We start from the raw sequence: 25,769 nt of genomic DNA, 5'->3' as shown, positions 1-25,769 counted from the left end.
CCAGTAATCACTAATATCCAAAATGCTATAGTTTGTCCTTACAATACAGCAAGTTTTGAAGCAATTTGCTTCTTTTTTGTAAAACTAAGGCACAAAAGATGGTTAACTATATCCTGAAATGAAGCTATTATGGGTGTGGGTGTCTCTGTAATACATACAAACATACACATACATATCCATCAATAAAATTTGACTGATATATTTTTAATTTTAATTGTAAAGAATTCCCCTTTAAAAATGTTGGGTTTTTCCAACTCATGGTTGGGAAAATTATGAACCCCAACTGGTGGGTTTAAAGTAACCTAATAAATATCCATTTGTGACCCTTCCAATGAAATCCAGACTAAAGGTAAATATAACAATGCAAATGAGCTGATCCCTGCACTAAATGGCAGTGCTGAGGTTGGATAGTGCAGATTAAGGGGAAGTATTATTCCCTTCTGACATCACAAGGGGAGCCAAATTTCAATTACCTATTTTTCACATGCTTGCAGAGAATGGTTTACCAAAACTAAGTTACTGGGTTGAGCTTTTTCACATTTTCTAGGTTGATAGAAGCACTGTGGACCCAATCACAGCACTTAAACATGAAAAAAGTCTGATTTTTATGTTATGTCCCCTTTAAAGTTTGTTTTCACACCGATTATCTTTGACATGACCTTACTCATACATCAATAATAAACATATCAATATTACATTTTTCGCAGAATGTTCCTTGCTTTATGTAGGATGATTTTATCTAAAAAAAGACTTGAGCTGGGTTTTCACCGGGGTCACATTTAACCCACCCATGGGTTGAAAGAAGCCAGCATTATATTGAGTGTAGAAAGATTAATTTCAGTATTCCGTTTAAATGACCCAAAATAACAAGACTTCTTTAATAACAAAGTACAATAACAGTGTGAAGAAATGAAAACACACGAGGCCCTTTTTGGATTTAAAAACATCCTTTTAATAAGTTCGTGCCAAACATCCACACGCTCGCCACAAACACGCGCACACACGCTCGCACGCTCACGTACACGCACACCCACTAGTGAAAAATAATGCTCCTACAAAAAGAACGCTACCATTTGTTTCCCACAATATCTTTTAAATAAAATAACTTCAAGTACTCTGACGCAGGTACAAAAAAACTCAGTTCTAGCTGCCTCCAGTGGGCCGCGACGTACGCGGGAGACTCGAGAACGCCCGCCGTCCATCTCCGAGCGGCTCTGGGGCCAGGGATACTGAAGAATACTCCGACAGTTTTCTCGAATGGGTTCAGACACGAGTTTCGTACAGTATATGCCTTTTGAGTGGAGGCCTTGACGCGTTTCAGATCAGAAAACGATGACGTTACAAAAATGGGCAAAAAGAACAGCGAAACGAAACAAATTTCTTTTTTCCCTATACCCTGTTCTGAAGGGTAGGCACTACTAAGATTAAGGAGACCACAGTGTTTTGTAGAGGATATGTATATACTGTACAAACAATAAATGTATATTATTAATCACTTTAAGACTAAAATCAATTGCTACAATCGTTCTAAGGCATAAACAATATCCAATGTCTGAAACAATATGTACACATCATTCCAAACCAGACTCAATATATTGACATTAATAGACAGTATGTACACGTCGTCGGGCGGGGCCTCCTGCTTTTCGCGTGTACAGTGATACAGTTTGTTTGTTTGTTTGTTTTCAGAGGGTTGAATACTCTGATGCCACATGGCACAGAACAGTGTAAACAGTTTGCTTTTCTTTTCTTGGCTTTGTTTCATATTTGGAGAGGAAAAACACAAACAAATAAACATTCCGTTTGATTTAAAGCAGTTTTGCTATTTCTTCCTTTTCATAGAAAACGAAGAGTGGACCTTTCTTTTATTTCGTCATAAATAATCATTTAAAAAATTAAATACATTCACTATAATATTAACCAGAACGTAAAAATAAAAAAATAAAACCAAAGGATATTTACAAGTAGTGGAAAGGGATTTTTCTCCTACGGCTCTGACGCGGATGAAATTTCAGTGCGATTTCTCAAAGGCTAAGCTATTGCACGAAGACACCCTCTTGTCTTGTGTCTCTTTGGGTGCGGGATCGGTTGCGGAAAGAGCCGTGAATCCTCTGGTTCTGGAGGTGCTTCTGAGCCCCGGTCGCAGGGTTGAAATGACAGCCCGTGTCGTGGTCCGACACCACGGGCTCCGAGCAGCTCAGTTGGTCTGCTTCAGAAGCTCAGTCCACCTCTTTTCAAAGAACTTTCTCATGTTGTGTCCGGCGCGGCCGATGTCTGAGTTGTCCTCGTTGAACTTTTCGCAGTTGTCGAACACCAGGTTGACGTCGATGATAAACGTTTCCAAGTTCTGATACCTGGAAAAACAGTGCAAATATTCCATTTATTTGCATTTGGGCAAATATTAATTGCGATTAATCGAGTACAAAATTAAAGTGATTTTTTTGCGTAAGATTTGAGTTTTTGCTGTGTGTTACTATTATGTATATTTAAATACACACACATTCATGTATGTATTTAAGATATATATATATGACGAGTTTCGTTGCAAAACGAGATAAATCCATTTTTTAACATTTAAAATTTAACAAGTTATGAAGGTTTAAATCAAAACTAACCAACTGCAGTTGAATTGATATTAATTGGAATGCACAACCAAAAAACGAGATTTCTGAAAAAAAAAAAACGGATTTATCTCGTTTTGCAACGAAACTCTTCATATATATAAATATAAATATATATATATATATATATATATATATATATATATATATATATATATATATATATATATATATATATATATATATATATATATATATGAAGAGTTTGGTTCCAAAACGCAATAAACGCCATTTTTGAAAAAAATGAGTTACTGCCAAAATCAGTATTATATCAGGTCAGTAGTTAAAAGTAAATAATTAATTTTACGCAAAATCCAATACCCGCCGTGATATTCTGTCATCTTTTCTCCCTTTTTTCCCAAAATGCGACAAACGCCACTCCGCCTTTTTTACAGAACGCAATAAATCCATTCCTGATATTACAACGGACCATTCACGCAATGTAAACAAACATGGCGGCGCGCTGAGTACACGGAATCCTAATTTTCCTCATCTACTTTGTACTTCGTGATCAACAAACAAAACAAAATAATACTTTAATAGCATTGCTAAACCTGTGATGGTTTTCTGTGACGGGACAGAAACGTAAGCCATCAACATCTAATAATTTCCGCGAGAGGCACTCGGCTGCTTGTTCTCCAGACAGCATCAAGCTTCTCATGCTAAAACATTGACCCCAGAGGATCTTATGAAAACTTTACATTATTTTACTCAAAGTCAATGAAAATCGAGCGGGACCAAAACATTTTACAGCTGATCGCTGTGAAAATGTAAAGAGACGACGTCAAATATAACCGCAGCAATGTGTTATATAACAAAGTAAGTGTTTTGGTTAATGCCATTAATGTTTATTTTTTAATCATTGTATACCACTAGTCAACTAAATAAATATAAAATGGTAAAGATGAATGCACATTTATACATTGATTTAATAGATTTATAGCATTTTGAAATAAAAAACTGTCATGGATTTATTGCATTTTGTGGAAAAAATAATTAGTTTTTATAATAAATCTTTGAAAATCAAGTTATGGATTTGAATTTCTTATGTTTTTATAACCTAAAGATGCTATGTGAAAGTTTGTAACAGAAAATAGTGGTTTTCATCTTGTCACTTTCTTGGTATAGAAAACACGTTTTTGTGTGTGTGTGTGTGTGTGTGTGTGTGTGTATATTTTTTTTCCCCAAATTTTTTTTGGTTTATATATAATACAGAATAAAATATAAATAAATAAATACATTTTATATATATAAAATGTATTTATTTATTTATATTTTATATATTCTGTATTATATATAAACCAAAAAAAATTGGATATATAAATAAAAATGTTTTGAAATGTATATATGTATGTGTCTGTGTTTAAATATACATAATTATTACACACAGCACAGACACATATATTATGCAAAAATGCACTTTTATTTTATATGGGATTAATCATTGCCCAGGGGCCCGTACCATGAAAATGGTTAAACAAACTCAGGGTTACAGGATTAGTTTCAGGTTGACAAAACCAAGCCAATGTGCAGGCCTTGTTGGTAAAAGCTATTTTCATGGTACCCAAAACCCAGGATTTGCACAAACTAATCCTAAACAAAGCTGGCTAACCAACTAAACCAGCTTCATGGTATAGGCCCCAGCACTACTTTTAATACATTTGCTCTGTTGTAAAGCAGATTTGCAGTAAATATAAATAAACACTTACTGGCTGCTGACGAGTTTTTCACGTATGGTGGAAAAGTCCATGGGCTTTTTAATGACTTTTTTGTACCCCGGGACAGATTTGAGGTTGACGGGCGTGAGGAAAGGCCAGGCGTCCTGATGGCGTTCTAATTCAGCCAGGAGAATCCTGAGAAAAACACACGCATACATTAAAGCCACACGGAAACAAACAAACATGCACAAAACACACATACTAACAAAAAGAGGGTGGGGCACCTGCAGAGACCCAGATCTCGGTTGTTGTCTCTTGCCGTTTTGGCTCTCTTCACGCAGGCGGGGCTTTCTGGTTTGGGTGCAGGTGGGGTGGAGGTGTTCTTCTTGGTCTGGGTGGAGGTGCTGGCTGCTTTCTTTGGGGTGCTGTTGTTGTTGTTGTTGTTGCTGCTGCTGCTGGTGGTGGCGACGACGGCCTCTTCTTCGGTCGCTTCTGTTTGCTTTTTGCTTTTCTTGGCGGCTTCAGTCGCCTTCTTTCCTCCACTGGCTGGTGCTGTTCGATTCTGTTGCTTCTTAGATTTAGGTGACTGACCACTTGCCTAAAATGGTAAATTGTGGAGGGCAAAAACTTTGTTATTTATACACTACCAGTCAAACGTTGAAATGATCTTAAAAATCGTTTAAAGGTGTAATGCCTGAAATTGACAAAATTGTCTCTCTGCCAGACAGATTAAAGAGCCCAGATTAAATGTGAACTCCTTCCAAATTGACCCTAAGGTGAAACTTCAACGCAGCTTGTTGATAAAATTATCCCCTTCTGACATCACAAGGGGGAGCCAAATTTCAATGACCTATTTTTTCACAAACCTAAGTTGCTGTGTTGATATTTTACAAATTTTTTAGGTTGATAGAAGCACTGGGGACCCAATTATAGCACTTAAACATGGAAAAGTCAGATTTCAGATGATATGTCCCCTTTAATGCAATATAAAACCTTGAACTTTGCTTTGTGTTTGCTTTTCTTGGTGCCATTTTAGAGACATTTTACATAATGTTATTAGAGTGGAGGAACACACTTAGTCAAGCGACTCACAGACCGTCCTTAACTAAAATATTGCTATTTCAGCTTATTATTCACTCTAGGAAGACAATACACTAGGCAGATGTGATTTTTAAATAGCACATTTTATCATTAAAATCCCATTCAACATTAATGGTGATCTGAGGGGGTGGGATAGTGCCCTTTTTTACTTTTTATGACTATGCCTCTTCATTTTTTTATTACTAATAAAATGCTATTCTGCTAATTCTTTTACGTACACTTTTGGCATACACTACCACTCAAAAGGTAAACTGTGCCAGCATATTAGTTTTTCATTGCAAAGCTAAAATTATACAATTATATCCAGTACAGTAAGAGAATAGAAGATGAAGATGGTCAAATAAAGTTTTGATTGATTTTGAACACTTGAACATAGTTTATTATAAAATGCTGTTTTTTTTATTAAAGAATAATAAAGTAACTCTAAACTTTTGTCTGACTTGAGTTTAATTTATAAATCTAAATCATTTAAAAAAAATTTAATATTTCCTATTTAAAACACTAAAGAAATTAGTCATCCATTAATTGTGGTGGCTTTGGTGACTGGGGCTGGAGGCGGTTACCTTGGAGATGCAGGCGGGGCAGTACCAGTCTCCCTCAGGGATGTTGGTGATTTTGGGTTTGTGGCAATAGGTGTGACATCCCTTATCGCAACCATCACAAAGCAGAAGCAGGTCTTCATTATCACCTTTTCTGCACATCTGACAGTACTGAAACAAAACACATAAGATGATGAAATACTAAACAGCTAGAGCTCAATAACATAAATCAACAGGCGCTGTTATCTCCCAGCCAGGGTTTGTTTATTTCAATCTTTAAATATGAAAATTCCTGATCAAATATTTATAAAGTGTTTGCAATTAAACACATACATTACAGTATAATGGGGAGTACACAGAAAATGCAAAGCGTGTATATGCATTGCATTCCTCCCTCGCTGGATTTTTAGAAGAATCTCTTGACAAAAAATGCAATAAAAATTACATAACTATATTATCAGTGGTGTATAAATAACAAACAAAATGAACTGTATTGTTAAGAATACCTGAGAATGAGCCGTTTTTATCTACATACATCACATGGGAGTCGCCTTCATGTTTCTACAGTAGCCCTGTCTCTACATAGCAGGTTTCATTCCTAGGTTTTCTCAGTAGACGACTTGTTTGTACTGTGGTGGCTACCAAACGCTTTTTATTATTGAGTGGTGAGATTTTGGTTTGAATTCCCATTCTGACCACTAGATGATTCTTATAATTACACACACCACCTTTAACGTCGGGTCAGGCAGATTTTTTTTCTTGACGGATAGTGCATGTTTCTGGCAATTGCACCGCCCAATTAGCATTATTCGCAACGCCCCGCACGAATTCATGTCTATTCGCGTCTTTGCATTGATCTTGTATGTAATCTATTGAATTCGCTTTTTGTATGTACGCCCCCTATCAGTCACATGATCTTCTGCACGGGTTAAACACTGTAAGTGTTGCAGGAGGGAGCTGCAGGTTTGTGGTTTGTATACGAAATATCTCACCACTTTCATGATAGATCTTTCCCAGGCGATAGATTTCTGCAGCTGCTGTAGACACATGGCCAACTGAGAGGAACTGCGCACCTCGCTCAGCGCCTTCCTCCACAACTTCATCCCAGGAGCAATCTCCTCATCTCCCCTGTTAACACACGTACACACACACAAATCAGCGGGCACGTCTAATTTAAAGCTGTATGCATGACTGGAGATGTCCTCTAAGCAATGTCTATCAAATAAAATCAAGTGGCTTAGACCTGATTTCCATAGGAAACACAAATAAACATAAAGCTGAGATGGTGTTAAACACTGTTGCATGACATCACACCCAAACACAGTACATGAAAACGGAGAGCACAGGATGCTGTAGTGTACCATGCATTTAGAAATATTATAAAAGCATTATTTTCAAAATCTAAAACAAAATCTTTTTAAAGGGAAATAAAGTGCACTGCTGATTAAAACCATGCAGGCAAAAAAAACAAAAAACAGAAAGAGTGCAGGCAGGGGAACAAGAGGGAAACAAAAATAAAGCACAAGAACCAAAACCCGAAACTGGAGCCAGGGTGAGAACGAATGGACGGAGGGAGGGACGGACGAGCGAGCAGAGTAGCCCCAGCCAGCAGAGAGAGGGGAGGGAGAGGATGAGGAGGAGCAGAGACGAATGCTGCCAGTCTGGATGACCTACCCTTCCCCTCCAGCGCTAGTGGATGGAGCAGGTGCGGGAACAGTGACTGTACCCACATTATCCAGTTTGATCTGGATGGTGGTCCCTAAGGGGCTCCGCAGGTACCTTCTCTCGATGTGGCGCTCCAGATCCGCCAATCGCGTCACTGCGATGTCCAGCGGGTTGTCGAGGCGACGGATCAGGCCCTTCTCCGAGCTCCGCTCCTCCTGCGACTCCGCCCCTGGGCGGGGCTTTGGGAGGGGCTTGTGCTCGTAATAGACCAGGTCTTCTCTTTCAGACTGCGGGTCCGGATACGCCCAGCCCTTGACGCAAATTGTGGGAAATGTTAATGGCAAATTGACGACTGATCTGCTTATGACGTATGAATGTTCGTGCGCTCACCTTGACCTGCAGGCTGGCGGAGGTCACCTTGCGCTCCAGTTCCTCCACCTGTTGCAGCAGAGCGATGTCGGTCTCCATGGCTTGCTCCTCTACACACCACTCCTGCAGCGTCTCCACGGAAACCTGGCCCTCTTCGAGCTCTGAGACCTCCATAACTGCCACTGCAAACAAAAAACAAATCAGTCATGTGCACCCAGGAGAGATCACATCCGTATGCACGGCACAGCAGAAGACAGCTCATTCTAACAAGTGCACGCTTGCCTGAGTGTTACAGAGTCTCTGACAGCATTTCCGAGGCGTTTTATGAATTAAATGAATCTCATTTATTTTGGAAGTAATCTAACACTTATGTACTTGAAACCTATAGTGTTATTTACTTACTATACATAAGTATATAGCATACAATACCCAAATATTTCTTTCCATTTCAAAATAAATATTTCTTATTAAAGGTGCACTAAGTCTTATTTGTGCATGTTGTACTAACATATATGGTTTTGGATTTACACTAATACAAGATGCGTGGATGCGAAGTCATTCAAAAACAACAGGTTTGCTGTGTGCTACTCACAGTCAGCAGTGATTCATTTATTCTAATAAGAGGGATAAAGAAAGAAGTACTGCACCAGTCATTTAATCTCAATGCCTTCATTATGAGGCTCAATGTAAAAAGCCACTTTTAATTGGTTACTGATATGACTAGCATCACGTGCAATGATCCGGATGTTTATTTGGTAAAGCATTATGTTAGCAATGCAAAGGTAATAGGTTCAATCTCAGGGATTGCATACTGATAAAATGTATAACTTGAATGTAGTGTCACCAAATGCATAACATGTACCATATGTAAACATTTTTTAGTGCTATTCATTTCTTTACATAAAAACACCTTTAAAGGGATAGTTCACCCAAAAATGAAAATTCTGTCATCATTTACTCATCCTCAAGTTGTTGCGAACCTTTATAGATGTCTTTGTTCTGCTAAACACAAATGAAGATATTTTTGAAAAATATTAAAGTCGCAATGAAATTGAAATGAAAAACTATATATATTTTTTTAATATTGTGGTATTATTAACAAATGACTTATCTGTGCCCTTTATTATTTAAAAAAAAAATTGTGTGTGTGCTCATAATCTTTAATCAAAAATGCTAATTTCCTCCCCTCCTCAAAACGATCTCTCTTCACTTCCGGTCATATGGTATGGCAGGTGGGCGGAGTCCGGGAGAAGATCGCTGCGATTAGCAACACGACCCAACTTCAAATGATCCAATCAGATCCCGATGGACAAATTCCAATCCAGCCCTTAGTCTTATTTCATTTCAGAAGCCGGTTTCACTCGGCGGATATACGTCACCACGGGGACAATAAGGCAATCGCTACTTCCGTTTCATGGCGACTTTAACAACTAAACAGATCTGGGGCACCATTCTCTTCCGTATTATTTTCCGTATTATGTTAAGTCAATGGTGCCCCAGATAAGCCTGATTACAAACAAAAATATCTTAATTTGTGTTCATCAGAACAAAGTAATTTATAAAGGTTTGTTACAACATGAGGATGAGTAAATGATGACAGAATTTTCATTTTTGGGTGAACTATCCCTTTAACTCTTTCCACACCCGCATTTTTTTTTTTAAAGTTGCAAGCCAGCGCCAGCATTTTTAGGATTTTCCTTCCTGAAATTTTTATTTTTTAAATATATAAACCTACAAATTTGTAGAGAACAGAACCTCTGGTTAAAACTGAGATAATAGCATTGGTGGACTTTTGTTAGAGCTTATATAAAGCAATGATTAAAACATACACAGAGCATTTACTGTTTTTGGATCCGTGGGTGCTTTAGTGTTTTTTAAGTTGGGTAAGAGCGGCCCCTAGTGGATAATAGCGGAAATATGAATTGCCTTAAAAACTTGATAATTTGGCAATGGCAGGGAAAGAATTAAAGGGGTAGTTCACCCAAAAATGAAAATAATGTCAATAATGACTCACCCTCATGTTGTTCTAAACTCGTAAGACCTCCGTTCATCTTCAGAACACAGTACACAGTTTTAGATTTAGTCTGAGAGCTTGTTGACCCTATGTCAACAAGCTCATGTGACATCAGTAGGTCAGTTAGAATGTGTTGAAGCATCGAAAATACATTTTGGTCCAAAAACAAAAAAAGTTATGACTTTATTCGGCATTGTCTTCTCTTCCGCATCTGTAGTGAAGCGCATGAGCGAGACTAAAATCACGTGACGTGCATGACGTACGACGCGCCTGACGTGTTATCTGGTGCGCCCAAGCTGTTTTTGTGTGTGCCTGGGCTTCGTTTACAGTCTGAAGGAGACGCATGCAGTAAGTTTGTAAAAAAAACTTTGCAAACATGTCTGAGGATAACACGTCGGCCGCGTCACTGCAGTCACGTGACTTTAGTCTTGCGCATGCGCTTTACAACAGACGCGGAAGAGAAGACAATGCTGAATAAAGTCATAATTTTTGGACCAAAATTTTTTTCGATGCTTCAACACATTTTAACTGACCCACTGATGTCACATGGACTACTTTGATGATGTTTTTATTACCTTTCTGGACATGGACAGTATACCGTTCGTAGATTTTCAATGAAGGGTCAACAAGCTCTCTGACTAAATATAAAACATCTTAAAGTGTAACTAAACCCCTGGTCAGAGCTTGACTCCACCCACTGGCAATATTTGAAAAATGCAAGAAAAGTGGGCAGATTCCAACAGAGATAGAGGGGACGAACTAAGCTCGTACCAAGTGTGTGGTGAGATCGTAACAAGGGCGTGGTGAGCTTGAACCTGCTTATGTCACGAGTTATTTTTTGGACCCAATATCCAATAGGAAAATTCAACTGCAGTAGCCACCGTTCAACCTGAAGAGGGCAGCACTCAGACGTTTTAACACCATATATTGTAGTATTGAAACACTTTATATCCAAATGTCAAAAAACTTACCAAAATCAATGAACAGCACTAATAAACCATCATTCTTACAGATCAGTAACTTAAAAAAGTTGGGTTTAGGGTTTAGCTACTCTTTAAACTGTGATAAACGGAGGTCTTACGGGTTTGGAACGACATGAGAGTGAGGCATTACTGACATTATTTTCATTTTTGGGTGAACTATCCCTTTAAGTAACATATTTGTTTCCTGACGTTTTGAGCTTCAATAATATTTAAATGTATGCAAATTACTTGTTTCGTCTCAATCCCATCTGGACTGGATTTACAAATTAAGAAGGTCTTTTTTCATCTTATTAGCTCAATTCCAGCTGTGGGATTATGGTGTACATATACTGAACCGAAACCAAACTGTAAGGACGTCAAATTAGGCAAATGCGTTAAATAAACATTATGTTTAACAGCCCAAGGCATTTTTGGTTAAACGTCAGCTGTCACTGCACCGTGACTTAGCTCACCCTCTCGGTTCTTGTTGCAGGTTTGTGCGATGAGCTCCATAGATTTCTGTAGCTGTTTCTGCAAGGCTCGCTCTCGAATGCCTCTGCTGTGAAGAGCGTTCAGAAGGGTTTTCAGCTCCTCCATATCCGTCACCTTCCACCAGCCCAGCAGCATGTCTGCAAATCAGCCAAAAGATTGCCATCAACAACACTGCATGGAAGACACTCACTCAAGACTGAATTATGGGCAAAACCTACCCTCCGGTATGGGCAGAGGTTCGGGGTGATCGTGATTTCTGGGGAGGTCTAGCGCCATGGGAGATGCAGCAGATGTAAGCTTCTCCCCAGTGGGAACGGGAGAGCCGCTTTTGCTGGTCGAGACGCTCGGTGCCATCAGGGGGCTGGCACTGCCTTCTGCCGAGGGGTACATGGGGCTGCTGCAAAGGGGTAGATTGGGGCTTATGATCCCACTGGACCAGTTGCACATTGATAACCCCATGAGTGATCCACCTGACTTCATCTGAAAGAAAATTTGCAAGAGATGTCATCATGAAAACGACTTTCTACTTGATGTTAAAGGTCATCGCAGCTTATAATACGAGATATATCAAAACGAGTGTTCACCTGCATGCTGAGGTTACTGATCCCAGCGGGTGAGGGGTTCAGAGGGCTTATGGATGCGGAGAAAGGAAGCAGGTGATGGTGTGGAGAGGAGGTAGATGGAGGAGGAGGAGTTTTGGGGTTGTTGTTGGACTGGGAATGTGCAGAGGTCTGAGTGAGGGAGGTATCGTCGCAGGGCGAGCGCGGCAGCAGGCTGAACCAGTGCCCGCTGCGCTCACTGAGCACCCTGAGCAACTGGTCATTGGGCAGGAGCTGAGTCTGTGCTAGCTGCTGTGCCTGCAGGACATGCGTAGCGATGCCCAGCTGCAGAGGAGGCGGGATTGTGTGGTCTGGGCTGCTGGCTTCTGTCAGCTTGGAGGTAGTTGGAGAGTGAGCTGGAGACGATGCTGATGTTGTTTCTGTGGCGACGGTCGCCGAGCAACCGTTGTGGGTGTGGCAGAGCCCCTTGACCCCAACAGGCGTGAGTTCCTGGCGTGAAGGGCTATGTGAGGGGCGGGGCTCTGGTAGCCGAGGGGGTGTGGCCACAGCCTCTGTTCCCTGAAGTTCTTTTAGTGGAGAGGGGAGCATCTCTTTATTCGTTTCCTCCACAGGCTTGTCCTCCTGTTTTACCTCCTCCTTCACAGGAACTGGTATCTCCTGATCATGATGATGCTGAGGTACTTCCTCCTGGGGCTCTTCTTTGACCTGCACACCTTGAAAGTTCCTCGACCGTTCTCGCTCTTTCTCCAGCTCCTCCAGACCTACAGGAGAGACAGAGTTAATAGCGTACCTACATGCAAATCTATACACATATATACATATATATACAGATGGATGAGCTCACCTCCACTTTCCAGCCCCTCTATGTAAATCCCTCCACACTGTGGAAGGACCCAGTATCTCCGGCGGTATCTATCCTGTCCGTATGACATTGACCTCAGTGCGTGAGATGACTCGAAGAGCTTCCGGCGAATCAGATTCTGCTGCTGTACTCGCACAGAAAAATACACATGCAGTATGAGCGAGTGTGTCTTTGTGTGCGTGTTAGTGTGGTACTATATCTTCAATTCTTTACCTTTGATAACTTCTCAATCTGTTTCTCCAGCTCTTCAATGCTGGTGGCTGGATCTCCCTCATCCTGGACAAACACAATCAATATCTGATCAAACTGGAATGTAGTGATACGTAAACAGCAAATGAAATCCACAGCTTTTACCTCGTCACACGTCTCCACCTTCTTTCCTCTTTTGGTCTCCTCCTCCTCCTCCTCGTCATCTTCGTCCCCTGCGTCATCACTGTCATCGTCTTCGTCGTCGTCGTCATCACTGTCGCCGGTCTTCCTCTTGCGCTTGTGACCAATGGTGGAGCCTGCGGCCTGAGGCTCCTCCCCTCCGGTGATTGTTTCACGTTTTCCGGTACGCTTGGCGTAGATTGTTTTCAGTCTGCTCGAACACACGCAGATAGATCGGGTTTGGTTTATGTACATTCACATACAATGCTTGAAAATTTGGTGCTATAAAATGGGCAGTTCAGACACGCATTAGTTATTTATACGTCACATGGATAGTTTGCTTAGCTAACAGCCTACAGTTAAGACAATCTAAATATTAGTTGATGAAGGATTGTTTATTATGACAATCATAAGTAGGTATAATTCTACTATATAAATGCCTTGTTAAATAAAAGCAAGAAGCATATCATGTCTAGGTAGGCACAACATATGTTTCAAAACAAATCAAATGTGAGTTTTTGTGTTATGTTTAAGCGATCCTCACTTTTTCAGTTTGCCCTCCACGATACACTCATCTTTCCGCAGCACATTCATGTGCTCCAGGCTCTTGTCGATCTCACTGCAAACACAGAAACACACACAGTTGTACAATGTTCCCCATGCAAAATGCATTGTGTGATACTCTTCAGTAAGTGTTGCGGTTTTATTGGCCAGATGACTGAAGTACTGAACAATCAACAATTTAATCTATTAAAATGTAGGATATTTTATGTTCGAGTGGTTTGTTACCTGACCACGCATTTACTGCAGGCAAGCTCATTCACCAGGAAGGCCAGGATAGAGGCTTTCTGAGCAGGCGTGTGGGCCTGAAAGGATTTGGTCCTCAGGCTCAGTGAAAGATCAGCTAGCTCGGTCTGAGCGCAGTGCGCTTCCATGTACTGCTGCAGAACCTCAGACACGTTGTCCCGGTTTAAACCCACATTGCTCAAGTGGTCGCCTAAGATGGACTTAGCCCGGTGGAGAGAAGGGGGGAGATACAATTAAGATCCAATTTTATTGTCATTTAACATATTTAGCAGCTGCTAAGTGCCATCTCTCTCAAGGTTTTATGGATCATCTATTACAAGGTTAAAACCTGCAAACTGTAAAATACCAGCCAAGATAATAATATATTTTGAAGCTGTAACTTTTTTGTGGAAGACAAAAGCAGTTAATAGCAAATTAGGGCTGTCAAATGATTAATCGCGATTAATTTTGATTAATCATGATTAATCGCTTACAAAATAAAAGTTTGTGTTTGGATAATTTATGTATTGTGTGTAATTATTATGTAGATATATACATGTTATATTTATATATGTATAAATTTAAGAAAATGTGTATTTGTTATATAACATATATTTATTATATTTTATATATTTTATGTTTTATGTTTGTAAAATACATACATGAATGTTTGTGTATTTATACATACATGATAATTACACACAGTACAAACACATAAATTATGCAAACACGAACGTTTATTTTGTTTAATTGTGATTAATCAGGATTAATCGCATACAAAATAAAAGTTTATATTTGCATAATTTATGTGTGTACAGTGTGTAATTGTTATGTAGATATATACATGTTATATATTAATATTTTAATTAAATAAAACGGTTATTTACATATACATTTGTTTGACCCATTTATAATATAAAATATATAAAAATTAGTGCAAAGATTAATCGCGATTAATCGCATACAAAATAAAAGTTTTTTTGCATAATATATGTGTGTGTACTGTGTGTAATTATTATGTATATTTAACCACACACATAGATATATTCATTCCAGATTTTTTTATTTATATATCAATTTTTTTATTTATATATAAAATAGAATATATAAAAATATAAATAAATATATATACACATGTAAATGTTTCTTAAATACATACATGAATGTGTATTTATATATACATAATAATTACACTCAGCGCACACTCATATATTATGCCAAAATCACTTTTATTTTGTATGCGATTAATCGCGATTAATCTTTGCACTAAGTTTGTTAGATACATACATGAATGTTTGTGTATTTATATATACACATGATAATTACACACTGCACACACACAAATCATGCAAAGACAAACATTTATTTTATATGTGATTAATTTTGATTTATGCGATTAATCACTTACAAAATAAAAGTTTGTGTTTGCATAATTTGTGTGTGTGTGTGTGTGCAGTGTGTAATTATTATGTAGATATATACACACACACACATGTCAAAATTTAATAAAAACGTTATTTACATATACATTTGTTTGACTTATTTTTGATATAAAATATATAAAAATATATATGTTTGTTAAAAACATACATGAATGTTTGTGTATTTTAATATACATAATAATTACACACAGTGCAAACACAAATTATGCAAACACAAACATTATTTTGTATGTGATTAATCACGATTAATCGCTTACAAAATAAAAGTTTTTGTTTGCATAGTTTTTGTGTGTGCGTGTGTGTGTGTGTGTGTGTACTGTGTGTAATTATTATGTAGATATATACATGTTATATTTATACATATTGTTTGTGTATTTATATGTTTTTAGGCATATACATAATTTAGGTTTTGTACTGTATGTGATTAATCGCGATTAATCGTTCGACAGCCCTACAAATAATCCAAGCTGCTCTTTTTTACACAATGGAAAGGAAATGACCACATATAAGGTTTGATTTGAAGCAGTAATTACATAATTTCTGTTTATTACATACACAAAGCTATAGCTTAAAAGATAGCTTTAGTTCATGAGTTGTATCAACCTCCTTTAAAGCTTTAATTGTAATTTTTCTTGTCCCCATCCACTGTCATTACATGGAATAGAGCAATATAAATATTCTTCAAAACTTTTAGTTTATGTTTCAAGTACGGAAGAGGAGTGAGGAAACAAAATTAGGGTGTGAAAAAACAACAGAATTTTATTTTTGCATAAACTATTTCATTAACCATTAGGCTAATAACTATAAGTGCTATTAGTCAAGTCTATGTTTAGTGTGTCTGTGAGTATTTTTCTTAGCCCGGTGTCCCTGAGGCAACCCTGGGTCGGTAACAGCAGATGAGAGCATCCGAACTAGCAGGTCTTGCACTTGCCCCATGCTGTTGCCCAGGTTGAGCAGCCCCTCCTGCAGTATACCAAGAGTAGGCATCTCGGAGGCATCCATGCCCAAAACCTTTCCAAAGCTCCGCAGGAATTGCACCACCATCAGGCACTCTGCAAACACGTTGCCGGGCAGCACCAGGCCATGGATGCGTGGAATCTCAGGAAGGGGCTAAGGGAGAGAGCGAGCAGATAAAGGAGAAAACAAAAGTAAAACAAACAGTTAGTTGAAGGCAAAACAAACCACGCTCATGATGTCTTTCTGCCACTAGATGGCACCGTTTGGTTTAAAGAAAATTCACACAAGTGCCGTTCTAAGATTTAGTTTATGACATCATACCTCAGGGAGTTTTGATTGGATGAGCGTTTCAGGTAATAGCTCATTTATTGATAAGTGAAATATGTAGATATTACTTTATAAAGAAATAAAGTTCCACATGTCATTAAAAACGAAAGGTTAATGAAGGATTATTAAAGAAACAGATCGCCCAAAATGTCAACATTTACTCTCCAATGTGTCATTTCTTTCTTGAGTTATTTGGCAGAATGTCAATCCATCAGCTTTCACTTTAAGGAAAAAATTGACACTGCCAAGTCTGGATCAAGATGAGGATGGGTATACGATTCATGTAAACGATTCCTTTAAAGATGACAATAAAGTCAAGTAAAGCAACCCATAACTTTTCCCTCTTCTCTGTTGGTCTGAAATCCATTCATGTTACCTTGTGATCTGTCAAACACATGTCCTCGTTGGGTTTCTTCATCTCACGGATCATCTCCAACTCCATCCTCCGGAGCTCCATTTTCCTCTCCTTGTTGAGGCGTTTCTCATCTCGCTTCTCTTGCCTGAGGCGTTCGCGCTCCTGAGGGGGGCAGAAAAGAGGCTTTACGAACCGGTTGGACGTCGGTGTATTACGGCAAAACGCACATCAAGCACGTTTGACATGAAGGTATTATGTTCTACAAGAAAACTTTTGTCTTTGTTTTTGCAGAATGATGAGGGTACTTTATTAAACTACATCAAATTATTAGCCATAACACATTCAGAGAGCGTAGCAGAGTGGGTGAACGTGACATGTGAGAAAGCCTTGAGGTGCAGAGGGAAGGAGTGGAGTGGTGAAGGACAGCGTTCCTTAATTTATTTATTTTGTTTTGCGCACCTCAGCTTTTTTCCGTGCCTCCACAGCTTTCATTAGCATAACGTGCTGTCTTCTCCTCTCCCTCTCCTGGAAAGACAAAACGATTCCGTCGTTCAGCGGAGGACAGCACAACAAGGAGAACCACACAGAGAAAATGAAATATAAAAGCCAGAGACGAGCGATTAAAACTGATCAGCGTGGTTTAGCATGTTGCACAGAAAGAAAGAGAATTGCTATGGCCAGGATGAAGCAGCCACGTAAACGTGTGTTATGGCTTATCGGACGAGAGGAGAAAAGAAATGAGAAAAAGAAAAGCCACGGATGTAATGGGCAGGTCAGAGAAAGAAAGCTGTCAGTGCATCTTCGAGTTAGAGTAGCGTAGCTTTTGTGTTACATACTCTCGACAATAAGCCTGGCGAAGGAAAATACAGTAAATATTTTCCTGTATTTCAGTGTCCAGTCAATACAGCAAAGCGCATTGTCCTATCTCAGAGTCTCGTTCACTAATTGTACGTGCGCACGTGTTTTTGTGCGTTAAACTATTGTGCAAACGTTTTAATGCAGAAAAACCTTTAAAAAGGGGGGGGGGGCACTCGTTAATGCTAAAGCTACACAAAACCAAAGCATGTTCAGCGCTGAAGTATAAATTAGACTTATGTGTAGATTAACCCCTTCTCCCCATGAATATAGCCATAGATGCTGGAATGGCGTTAAAAAATTATTGAATAAATATGTTACCCTTGACCACAAACCAGTCATAAGCGACATTGTTTTGAAATTGAGATACAACTAGTTAAAAATCTGGAATCTTAGGGTGAAAAAAATCGAAACATTGAGAAAATCGCCTTTAAAGTTGTCCAAATAAAGTTCTTAGCAACACATAATACTAATGATAATAATTTTTTTATATATATTTATTAAAGGAAATTTACGAAATATTTTCATGGAACATGATCTTAATATCCTAATGATTTTGGCATAAAAATAGGGCTGTCAAAAGATTAATCGCGACTAATCGCATACAAAATAAAATATATATATATCTTAAGTACAAAATGCATGTGTTGCATTTATATATGCAAAATAGTTACACAGAGTGCACACACATATATTATGAAAAAAAACTTTTATTTTGCAAGCGATTAATCTAGGGCTGTCAGAAGATTAATCGCGATTAATTGCATCCAAAATAAAACTTTGTGTTTACATAACATATGTGTGTGTACTGTGTGTAAATATTATGTATATATAAATACACACACATTCATGTGAATATTTAAGAAATATTTGCATTTATATACTGTATATGCATTTATATAATTTATATTTTATATAAATATAAATCTTTTATATATAAACATAACCTTTTTTTTTAATATAAACATGATTGTGTGTGTTTTTATATATAAACAATAATTATACACACTACACACACATTATGTAAACACAAACTTTTATTTTGGATGCGATTAATCACGATTAGTCTTTTGACAGCCCTAGATCAATCTCGATGAATCTTTTGAGAGCCCTAATAAAAACCATAATTTTGAACCATGTATTGTTGGCTATATAAATATACCCGGTGACTGGTTTTGTGGTCCAGGTGTTATAGATTGATGTTTTATAGTTGAGAATGGTTCAAAACTGAGTCTAGGCCTATATAAAAGGTGTTTATTGTGTTTCAGCTATAGTTTGGAGAATAACACACTTAGCTGCCGAAAACACATCTTTAAAGGGCCTTTATATATATAGATGGGCGTTTTGAATCTGGTAAAAATAAATTTGTGTGAGAACACGAATCAGTAAAAACACTTGTACACAATTATTAGTGAACGAGACCCCTTGTTATTATGGAATAAAAGTCAACATGAAATCAAAATTGGCCTTTTTGTATCATTTAAAGTGCATTCATTTTTTTTCTGCAGATTTTCTCTTCCTTTGAATCTTTCTGCTGACATCACCTAGACCATGCAGGCTATTAAATAATGTAACCAATAGCCGTACAGCTATTGAAGCTTTGCTTTTGCAAACATTTTAAGAACTCTGCAAATATCATTTCATGTTGACTTTAAGGACAAAGCTAATCGGTGTGAAATCTTTATATCTGACCCACAGATGGCATGAAATGTACGGCAGAGAGAAGCTCAAGTTTCCTTGGCTTTTCTCATTGGTCAGGCACTACAACCTTTGACCTGTACTGATCTGACCTCGCTGGAGGTAGAATCAGCACAGTGCAAATGCAACATGTGGACAAATACTCTGCCACATCACACACACAAACACTCACATTGTCACAGCGGCAATAACGATAATACACAATATTGGGTCGACTGTACACGTGGAATGAGGGTGTGTGTGGTACTTTCCACCAATGAGAGTGTGTATTCAACAGGCTTCATAGACACGCATACGCACACAGACACACATACACAAACAAGCCACAGGCCTGCTGCATCAAAGCCAGTCTTCTCTCATTGACACATATAGCAGATGTAGGCGATGCAGGTTTTTTTTCTTTTGGTTCTTTGTTTTTGCTTGAAAAGCCATGCAGAAGGAAAATGTAGTTTTGACAGCAGCCAGTGCTACATTTAAAAATGTGCTGCTATGACATCATATCACAACCAGGTTTCACGATGCGAGTGTTAGATGTACAGAAGATGAAACATACCCATACCATATCTAGTCTATGCCTCTCCATCTCCTGAGAGAGAGAGGTGGCAAAGTATTATGAGACAGAAAAAAATCACAGCGTCATTTAAAACGAAGAAAAAAAAACTAGGCTGAACCCCAAAGAGACAGATCCCACTACCAAAAGCATGAAATTACCCAGAGAGAAACAGGAGATAGTTAAAGACAGAACCACATGAGATTCGCCACTTTCTGGATAAATCTCACAAAACCTGTCAAGAACCTGTCCAGACCACATTTAATATTTAACAGACCACAAACGTATTATTTTTTCCTTAAGATAATAAAGTATACTTGTAAAGGATTTTTGCACTCTGATATATTATAAGGATGTTTTAACTTTATTTAATTACATTTCATTCATACATTAGTGTAAAAATACAGCAATACATTGCTATTTTTCTTTAAGTCAGTATAACCACTACAACTATAATGATTAATATAACTTTAAAATATGAATCTCCATGCAAAAAATGGTATTGGTCCAAAAACAGGTTTTATTTAATTGAAATATGACCTGGACATGTTCTTCACATCTTTCGCGTGACTCACCCTTTCGTGTGTTTGAACAGACTGATTAAATATGTTCTGGGGCGCATTTTTACCCATAATGCACGATAAGTAGTTATGTCATTGTTTGATGAATACTATAAATGCTATAAATACTACACAAAAGCTCTTTATTTTTCTCCCTTCCCTCCTGACCTCTACATTTCGTAACAAAACATCACTATTACTGTATAAATGGTCATTTTAAGACCTATTATTTATGAGAGTGCTTAGTGACACATACCTGGTGCTTGAGAATAACAGCCTGTTGACGTCTCATTTCTTTCTCCTACAAACACAAAACATAAAGAATGATTTAACGCCACAGATAAACACTCATTAGATTACCGTCTACAAACAAACCACCAATCAGAGGTCTGTCTGGGCCTAAGTCTTATTCGTAAGCCTGAGACTATAGTCTATATATATACACAGCAGCGAAAAACATTAAAGGGACACTCCACTTTTTTTTAAATTGGCTCATTTAACAGTTCCTCTAGAGTTAAACATTTGATTTTTACCGTTTTGGAATCCATTCAGCTGATCTCCGGGTCTGGTGGTACCATTTTTAGCATAGCTTAGCATATTTCATTGAATCTGATTAGACCATTATCAGGGCGCTGAAAAAATTACCAAAGAGTTTTGATATTTTTCCTATTTAAAACTGGACTCTTCTGTAGTTACATTGTGTACTAAGACGGACGGAAAATTAAATGTGGTGATTTTTTAAAACGGTATGACGTAATAATGAAGGACTTTGCTGCTGTAACACGGCTGCAATGATATTATGCAGCGCCTGAAACATAAACAAGCGGCTTTCATGGTCTGTACATAACTTCCGGTAAACTCCGCTAAGAATAAATAACAACAAAGTTCTTTAAACGTAGTTTATTTATATAACACGCAAAAAAACAACACAGGAAACCAAAACATTTGTTATTTTCGACGAGGCATTTGTTCAAGAGATCAGTTTAGCAACTAGTCAGACCATAAAAAAAATTAAACCGGAAGTAAAGTTTGGATCCAGACGTGTATCGCGTCAGCGCACGTGCGTCCAATGAAAATGTCTATTGAAAAGTAACCAAGGGGACTGTTTTCGGGCACTGCGTAATATCACTACGCCTGATGTAGCCATGTTACATCAGCAAAGTGCTTCATTATTACACCAGATTGAGAGTATAGTTCCTAGCCATATCGGCCCAGAAAATCACAACTTTTAATTTTCTGTCGGTCTTAGTGCACGATGTGACTACAGAAGAGTCAAGTTTTAAATAGGAAAAATATCCAAACTCTTTGGTTATATTTTAGCGCGATGCTAATGGTCTAATTAGATTCAATGTATTATGCTAAGCTATGCTAAAAGTGGTAGCGCCAAACCCGGAGATCGGCTGAATAGATTCCAAAACAGTAAAGGTCAAATGTTTATCTCTAGGGGATCTAGAAAATGAGCAATTTAAAAAAAAAAATGTTTTGTTTTTACTTTGCCAACTACAGACAACATTTCTGCCAAGTTCCTAATAAAAATGTTTTTATTAATAACATGTATATATACATACACACATACATGTATGTCATTTCAGTTCCCATAATACAAGATTTCTGTGTTGATGTATTTTCTAATGAAACAGGAAGTTATTTTTTATAATCACAACCTGAAACCATTTTGCTTATGTCATTAAACTATTATTTGCAACTTCCCATTGCGAATGTATGAAGATACAGCTATGTTATACAGAGTTATTTAGAGACTGTAAGCAGTTCTGCAAAGTCTTGTGACATTCATACACCGTGTTTATTTGTCTACCTTTAACACAATACTTAATACCAAATTTAAGACTTTTTAAGGCCTTAAATAAAAACCTGTATCTTGTTATAAGCACCTTTTGTACTATTGCCTCCTATGACATATTGCTTTTAGTGCTTCCTAATCTTTGTAAATCGCTTTGGACAAAAACGTCTGCTAAATGTAAATCTCTGATTACATAAATAATTTTAAATGATTTTTTGAAACTTTTAAGACCCTGCAGAAACCCTGTAAAGTATTACCCATAAGTCTGAGACTATATCTATATACACACACACACACATGTTAATGTCACAATATTTTAAGTTCACATCATGAATATTCCAGTGTTGATGTATTTTCTACTGAAACAGGAAGTACTTTTTTATAAACAAAATTTAAAACCCTTTTGCGTACGTCATTAAACTTATATTTGCTTCTTCCTATTGCTACTCTGAAGCAAGTGTTATAGGGTGTATAAAGATACAGTTATGTAATATGGACATTGTCAGCAGTTCTTGCCAAGTCTCGTAAGACTCGTGACAGTGTGCGTTTATTTGTCCTTCAGCAATCGTCTACCCATAACCTTGATAGCACAGTGAGCAAGTTTTGCAGTAAGAGATTTAGCACTTAGATATGAGCGTAATGTGAATAATCAATTTTTGGGTTTGTTTCCTTAGGACATTTACAATGTGCCTATCTTTTGAAACTTTTTTGATCAGCAAGTGCACTGGCCTCCAAGCATAAATGGACTAAAGAAGTGCAAGAAAATATCTATTTTAATTTCATGGGGTCAATAACCTGTACATAGAGCCGTACTTACACCGGGTTCTCTATTCCACTGAGAAGACCAAACAAAAGAAAAAGATGCTAAGTGCATTTTTTCATATTAAACCACCGACTCGAACGAAGAAAAAAATCCAGATGTCAAACTAATTTTCCCCCACAGGCCAGCAGACATCAGTCAAACGGAGGCTCTGCTCTTTTGTTGTAGTTGAGGAATACTAATGGCTTGCCGGAGTAGGTGAGGGGGAAGTTTTCGGGAGTGGGGGGCGGGGTGTTTCCACGTCGATGATTCATAATGCATTAAGTAGGTGTAGCATCTTTAAAACTGACCTTTATTCTCTTTTCCGCCTCCAACATTTTGGCATTGGCAGCCTCTTCTCTTTTTCTCCGCTTTGCCTGCAAAACAAGCCTGTGTTAGACCATCATGGGTATAAACCTAAATTAAACATGCTAAACCGACATCTGTTTTATTTATAACACATTGATTGATGTGTCTGTGAGGGGAGAAAGCTAGAGCTTGAATCTCAACATTCACACACCATGAAAAAACTCAATAAAATCTCAATTTGGCATTTTCAAGGTTTGTTTCCTATAGAGTTTTTGTCAGAATCAACCCCGAGATCTATTCAATATTCCTCTCTGGTTGACAACGGCAATATGAAAAGAAAGCAAGGGCGAATTAGCCGTAAATTTAAATACGTAATTACAAACAGCAAGGAATCCTGTTCAGAATGGCTTGCCAAGCGTGTCAGCTCCAATTTGATTTTGCCCAGCTAAAACACTTTTGAAGCTTCTATAATTGGGTGAGTAAAGTAAACAGTGTCTTCCTACTGCTACTTATGCAAGAACTGCCATTGTCTGATGAAAAAAAATCTTTTACGTCTAATTTACCTCCGGTTTGAAACACGGGAGGCTGCAAATTTAATATTCAAAAACTGTCCGCCAGACCAATTTAGCATTAGTCTTGACAAAAATTATGCAGGATTCGAAACCCCCGAAATGCTTGTGAGTGATTCTGCTGCGGTCCGGTCTCCATGTTAAACAGCAACCGGAGGTGGCGGCGTGTATTTTAAGGACGTTAAGCCTATTTCGACTCCTTTTAATGTATTTCTTCCGCAGTCTCTCCGTACCTCGAGAATCTGCTGCGCGCGGAGTTCCTTCTCCATACGGATTTGCTGAATGCGCTTTATCTTTTCCTGGTGAGAGAAGAGAAGAAAGTGTGTTAATTGAAAGTGCTGCTGCGCATTTTAAAAGGAGGACCGGCAGTCGAGGAGACCCCGTCAGTCTTTGAGTTAAGTGAGGTGACCGAATGCTGAAGGTTTAAACCTTAAACCTGTGAGGATGGGACTCACCTGCTGTTTGATAATCTTAATCTGCTCCTTTTGTTTCCTTCTTTCTTCAGCGGCCATGATGGCTGCAAGAGATATCGATAGGTTTCAGCGACTTGTTTGAACATCTGTGCGAGTGATCGAGTGGGTTTGAGTGTGTGTGAGAGAGTACCTTGCTGTTTTCGGGCCTCTTTGGCTGCTCGTGCGAGTGCCTGTTTCTCAAGCTTCCTCATGAGCTTCATCTGGGCGGCTTGTCGGGCGATTTCTGCAATGAAGACAGACAAACCTTTATTGGTATCCTGCTTCTGACCCCATACAGAACCAGTGTTGGGGAAAGTTACTTTTAAAAGTAATGCATTAAGTTACTCCCAAAAAAAGTAACTAATTGCGTTACTTAGTTACTTTTCATGGAAAGTAATGCTTATTTTACTTTTAGTGACTTTGCATTACTTTTTCTTGTCTGAGGCTTGATCCCTTGCATAATGTGACAACGTTCAGTTTAATTCGGTGTGTTTTTAAATCAAATTAATTAAACTAAAAAAGTAACTTGCATTACTTTAAAAAAAAAGTAACACAAATATTAATGTGTACATTTAAAAAGTAACGAGTTACGTAATATTATTACGTTATGCATGTTACTTGTAATGCGTTACCCCAACACTGTACAGAACACATCATTGCACCATAAACATTTTAACATTATTATATAAAGTTAATCCAGAAATATGCATGGGTATTGAAAAAAACTAATGGAAGCACTTTACCCTGAGCCTCAAGCTTGCGCAGTAGTTTGGCCTCTGAGGGGCTTGGGAACTCGCTCTCGCCCAGATTCGGGGGACGGCCCTTTCGGCGCCGGCTGCCCGACACCTCACCGCCACCCCTCGGCTGGCGCTCTGTGTTGGGGGGACGACCCCGTCGCCCCTCCATCGCTAGAATACGAGGGATGACCTCTTCTTCTTTCAGAAGAGTCCAGTGCAGGCCCTGGGGGGAGGCGAGGGACAGAACCGGGTCAGAACCGGCCGTGAAAACACAGAAAATTTTCTGCTTTGGTTTGTCTAAAAAATATTGAGGCTCCGTCAATCAGTGGAGCAGCACCACATCACTTAAATGTTTAGACG

The 25,769-nt window shown here is 38.3% G+C and overlaps 1 protein-coding gene across 15 annotated transcripts in view; it reads right to left on the bottom strand.

The window, feature by feature from the left end:
• Window positions 1–928: 928 nt before the first annotated feature.
• Window positions 929–25,769, bottom strand: part of baz2ba (bromodomain adjacent to zinc finger domain, 2Ba) — a 97,786-nt gene continuing 72,945 nt past the window's right edge. For 3 of the 15 annotated variants that reach the window (XM_073870794.1, XM_073870801.1, XM_073870795.1), the window contains 25 exons: window positions 25,416–25,632; window positions 24,824–24,916; window positions 24,676–24,737; window positions 24,454–24,519; window positions 23,654–23,719; window positions 20,999–21,043; window positions 20,186–20,218; window positions 17,539–17,604; window positions 17,101–17,241; window positions 16,305–16,550; window positions 14,002–14,231; window positions 13,757–13,831; window positions 13,198–13,423; window positions 13,057–13,119; window positions 12,826–12,967; window positions 12,006–12,742; window positions 11,640–11,901; window positions 11,403–11,558; window positions 7,975–8,135; window positions 7,594–7,895; window positions 6,912–7,047; window positions 5,944–6,090; window positions 4,564–4,877; window positions 4,331–4,474; window positions 929–2,354 (listed from right to left, as the gene is read on the bottom strand). In XM_073870794.1, the coding sequence (XP_073726895.1) occupies window positions 2,198–2,354; window positions 4,331–4,474; window positions 4,564–4,877; window positions 5,944–6,090; window positions 6,912–7,047; window positions 7,594–7,895; window positions 7,975–8,135; window positions 11,403–11,558; window positions 11,640–11,901; window positions 12,006–12,742; window positions 12,826–12,967; window positions 13,057–13,119; window positions 13,198–13,423; window positions 13,757–13,831; window positions 14,002–14,231; window positions 16,305–16,550; window positions 17,101–17,241; window positions 17,539–17,604; window positions 20,186–20,218; window positions 20,999–21,043; window positions 23,654–23,719; window positions 24,454–24,519; window positions 24,676–24,737; window positions 24,824–24,916; window positions 25,416–25,632 (4,287 nt within the window). In that variant the 3' untranslated portion in view covers window positions 929–2,197. The remainder of the gene's footprint in view (window positions 2,355–4,330; window positions 4,475–4,563; window positions 4,878–5,943; window positions 6,091–6,911; window positions 7,048–7,593; window positions 7,896–7,974; window positions 8,136–11,402; window positions 11,559–11,639; window positions 11,902–12,005; window positions 12,743–12,825; window positions 12,968–13,056; window positions 13,120–13,197; window positions 13,424–13,756; window positions 13,832–14,001; window positions 14,232–16,304; window positions 16,551–17,100; window positions 17,242–17,538; window positions 17,605–20,185; window positions 20,219–20,998; window positions 21,044–23,653; window positions 23,720–24,453; window positions 24,520–24,675; window positions 24,738–24,823; window positions 24,917–25,415; window positions 25,633–25,769) is intronic. The other 12 variants (XM_073870796.1, XM_073870803.1, XM_073870808.1 and 9 more) reach the window with 8 other exon arrangements.

Source organism: Misgurnus anguillicaudatus, chromosome 8 (genome assembly GCF_027580225.2).
Source record: "Misgurnus anguillicaudatus chromosome 8, ASM2758022v2, whole genome shotgun sequence".
NCBI classification, from domain to species: Eukaryota; Metazoa; Chordata; class Actinopteri; order Cypriniformes; family Cobitidae; genus Misgurnus; species Misgurnus anguillicaudatus.
Note: the sequence above shows the minus strand (reverse complement) of the source record. Positions and strands in the feature narration are given on the sequence as shown.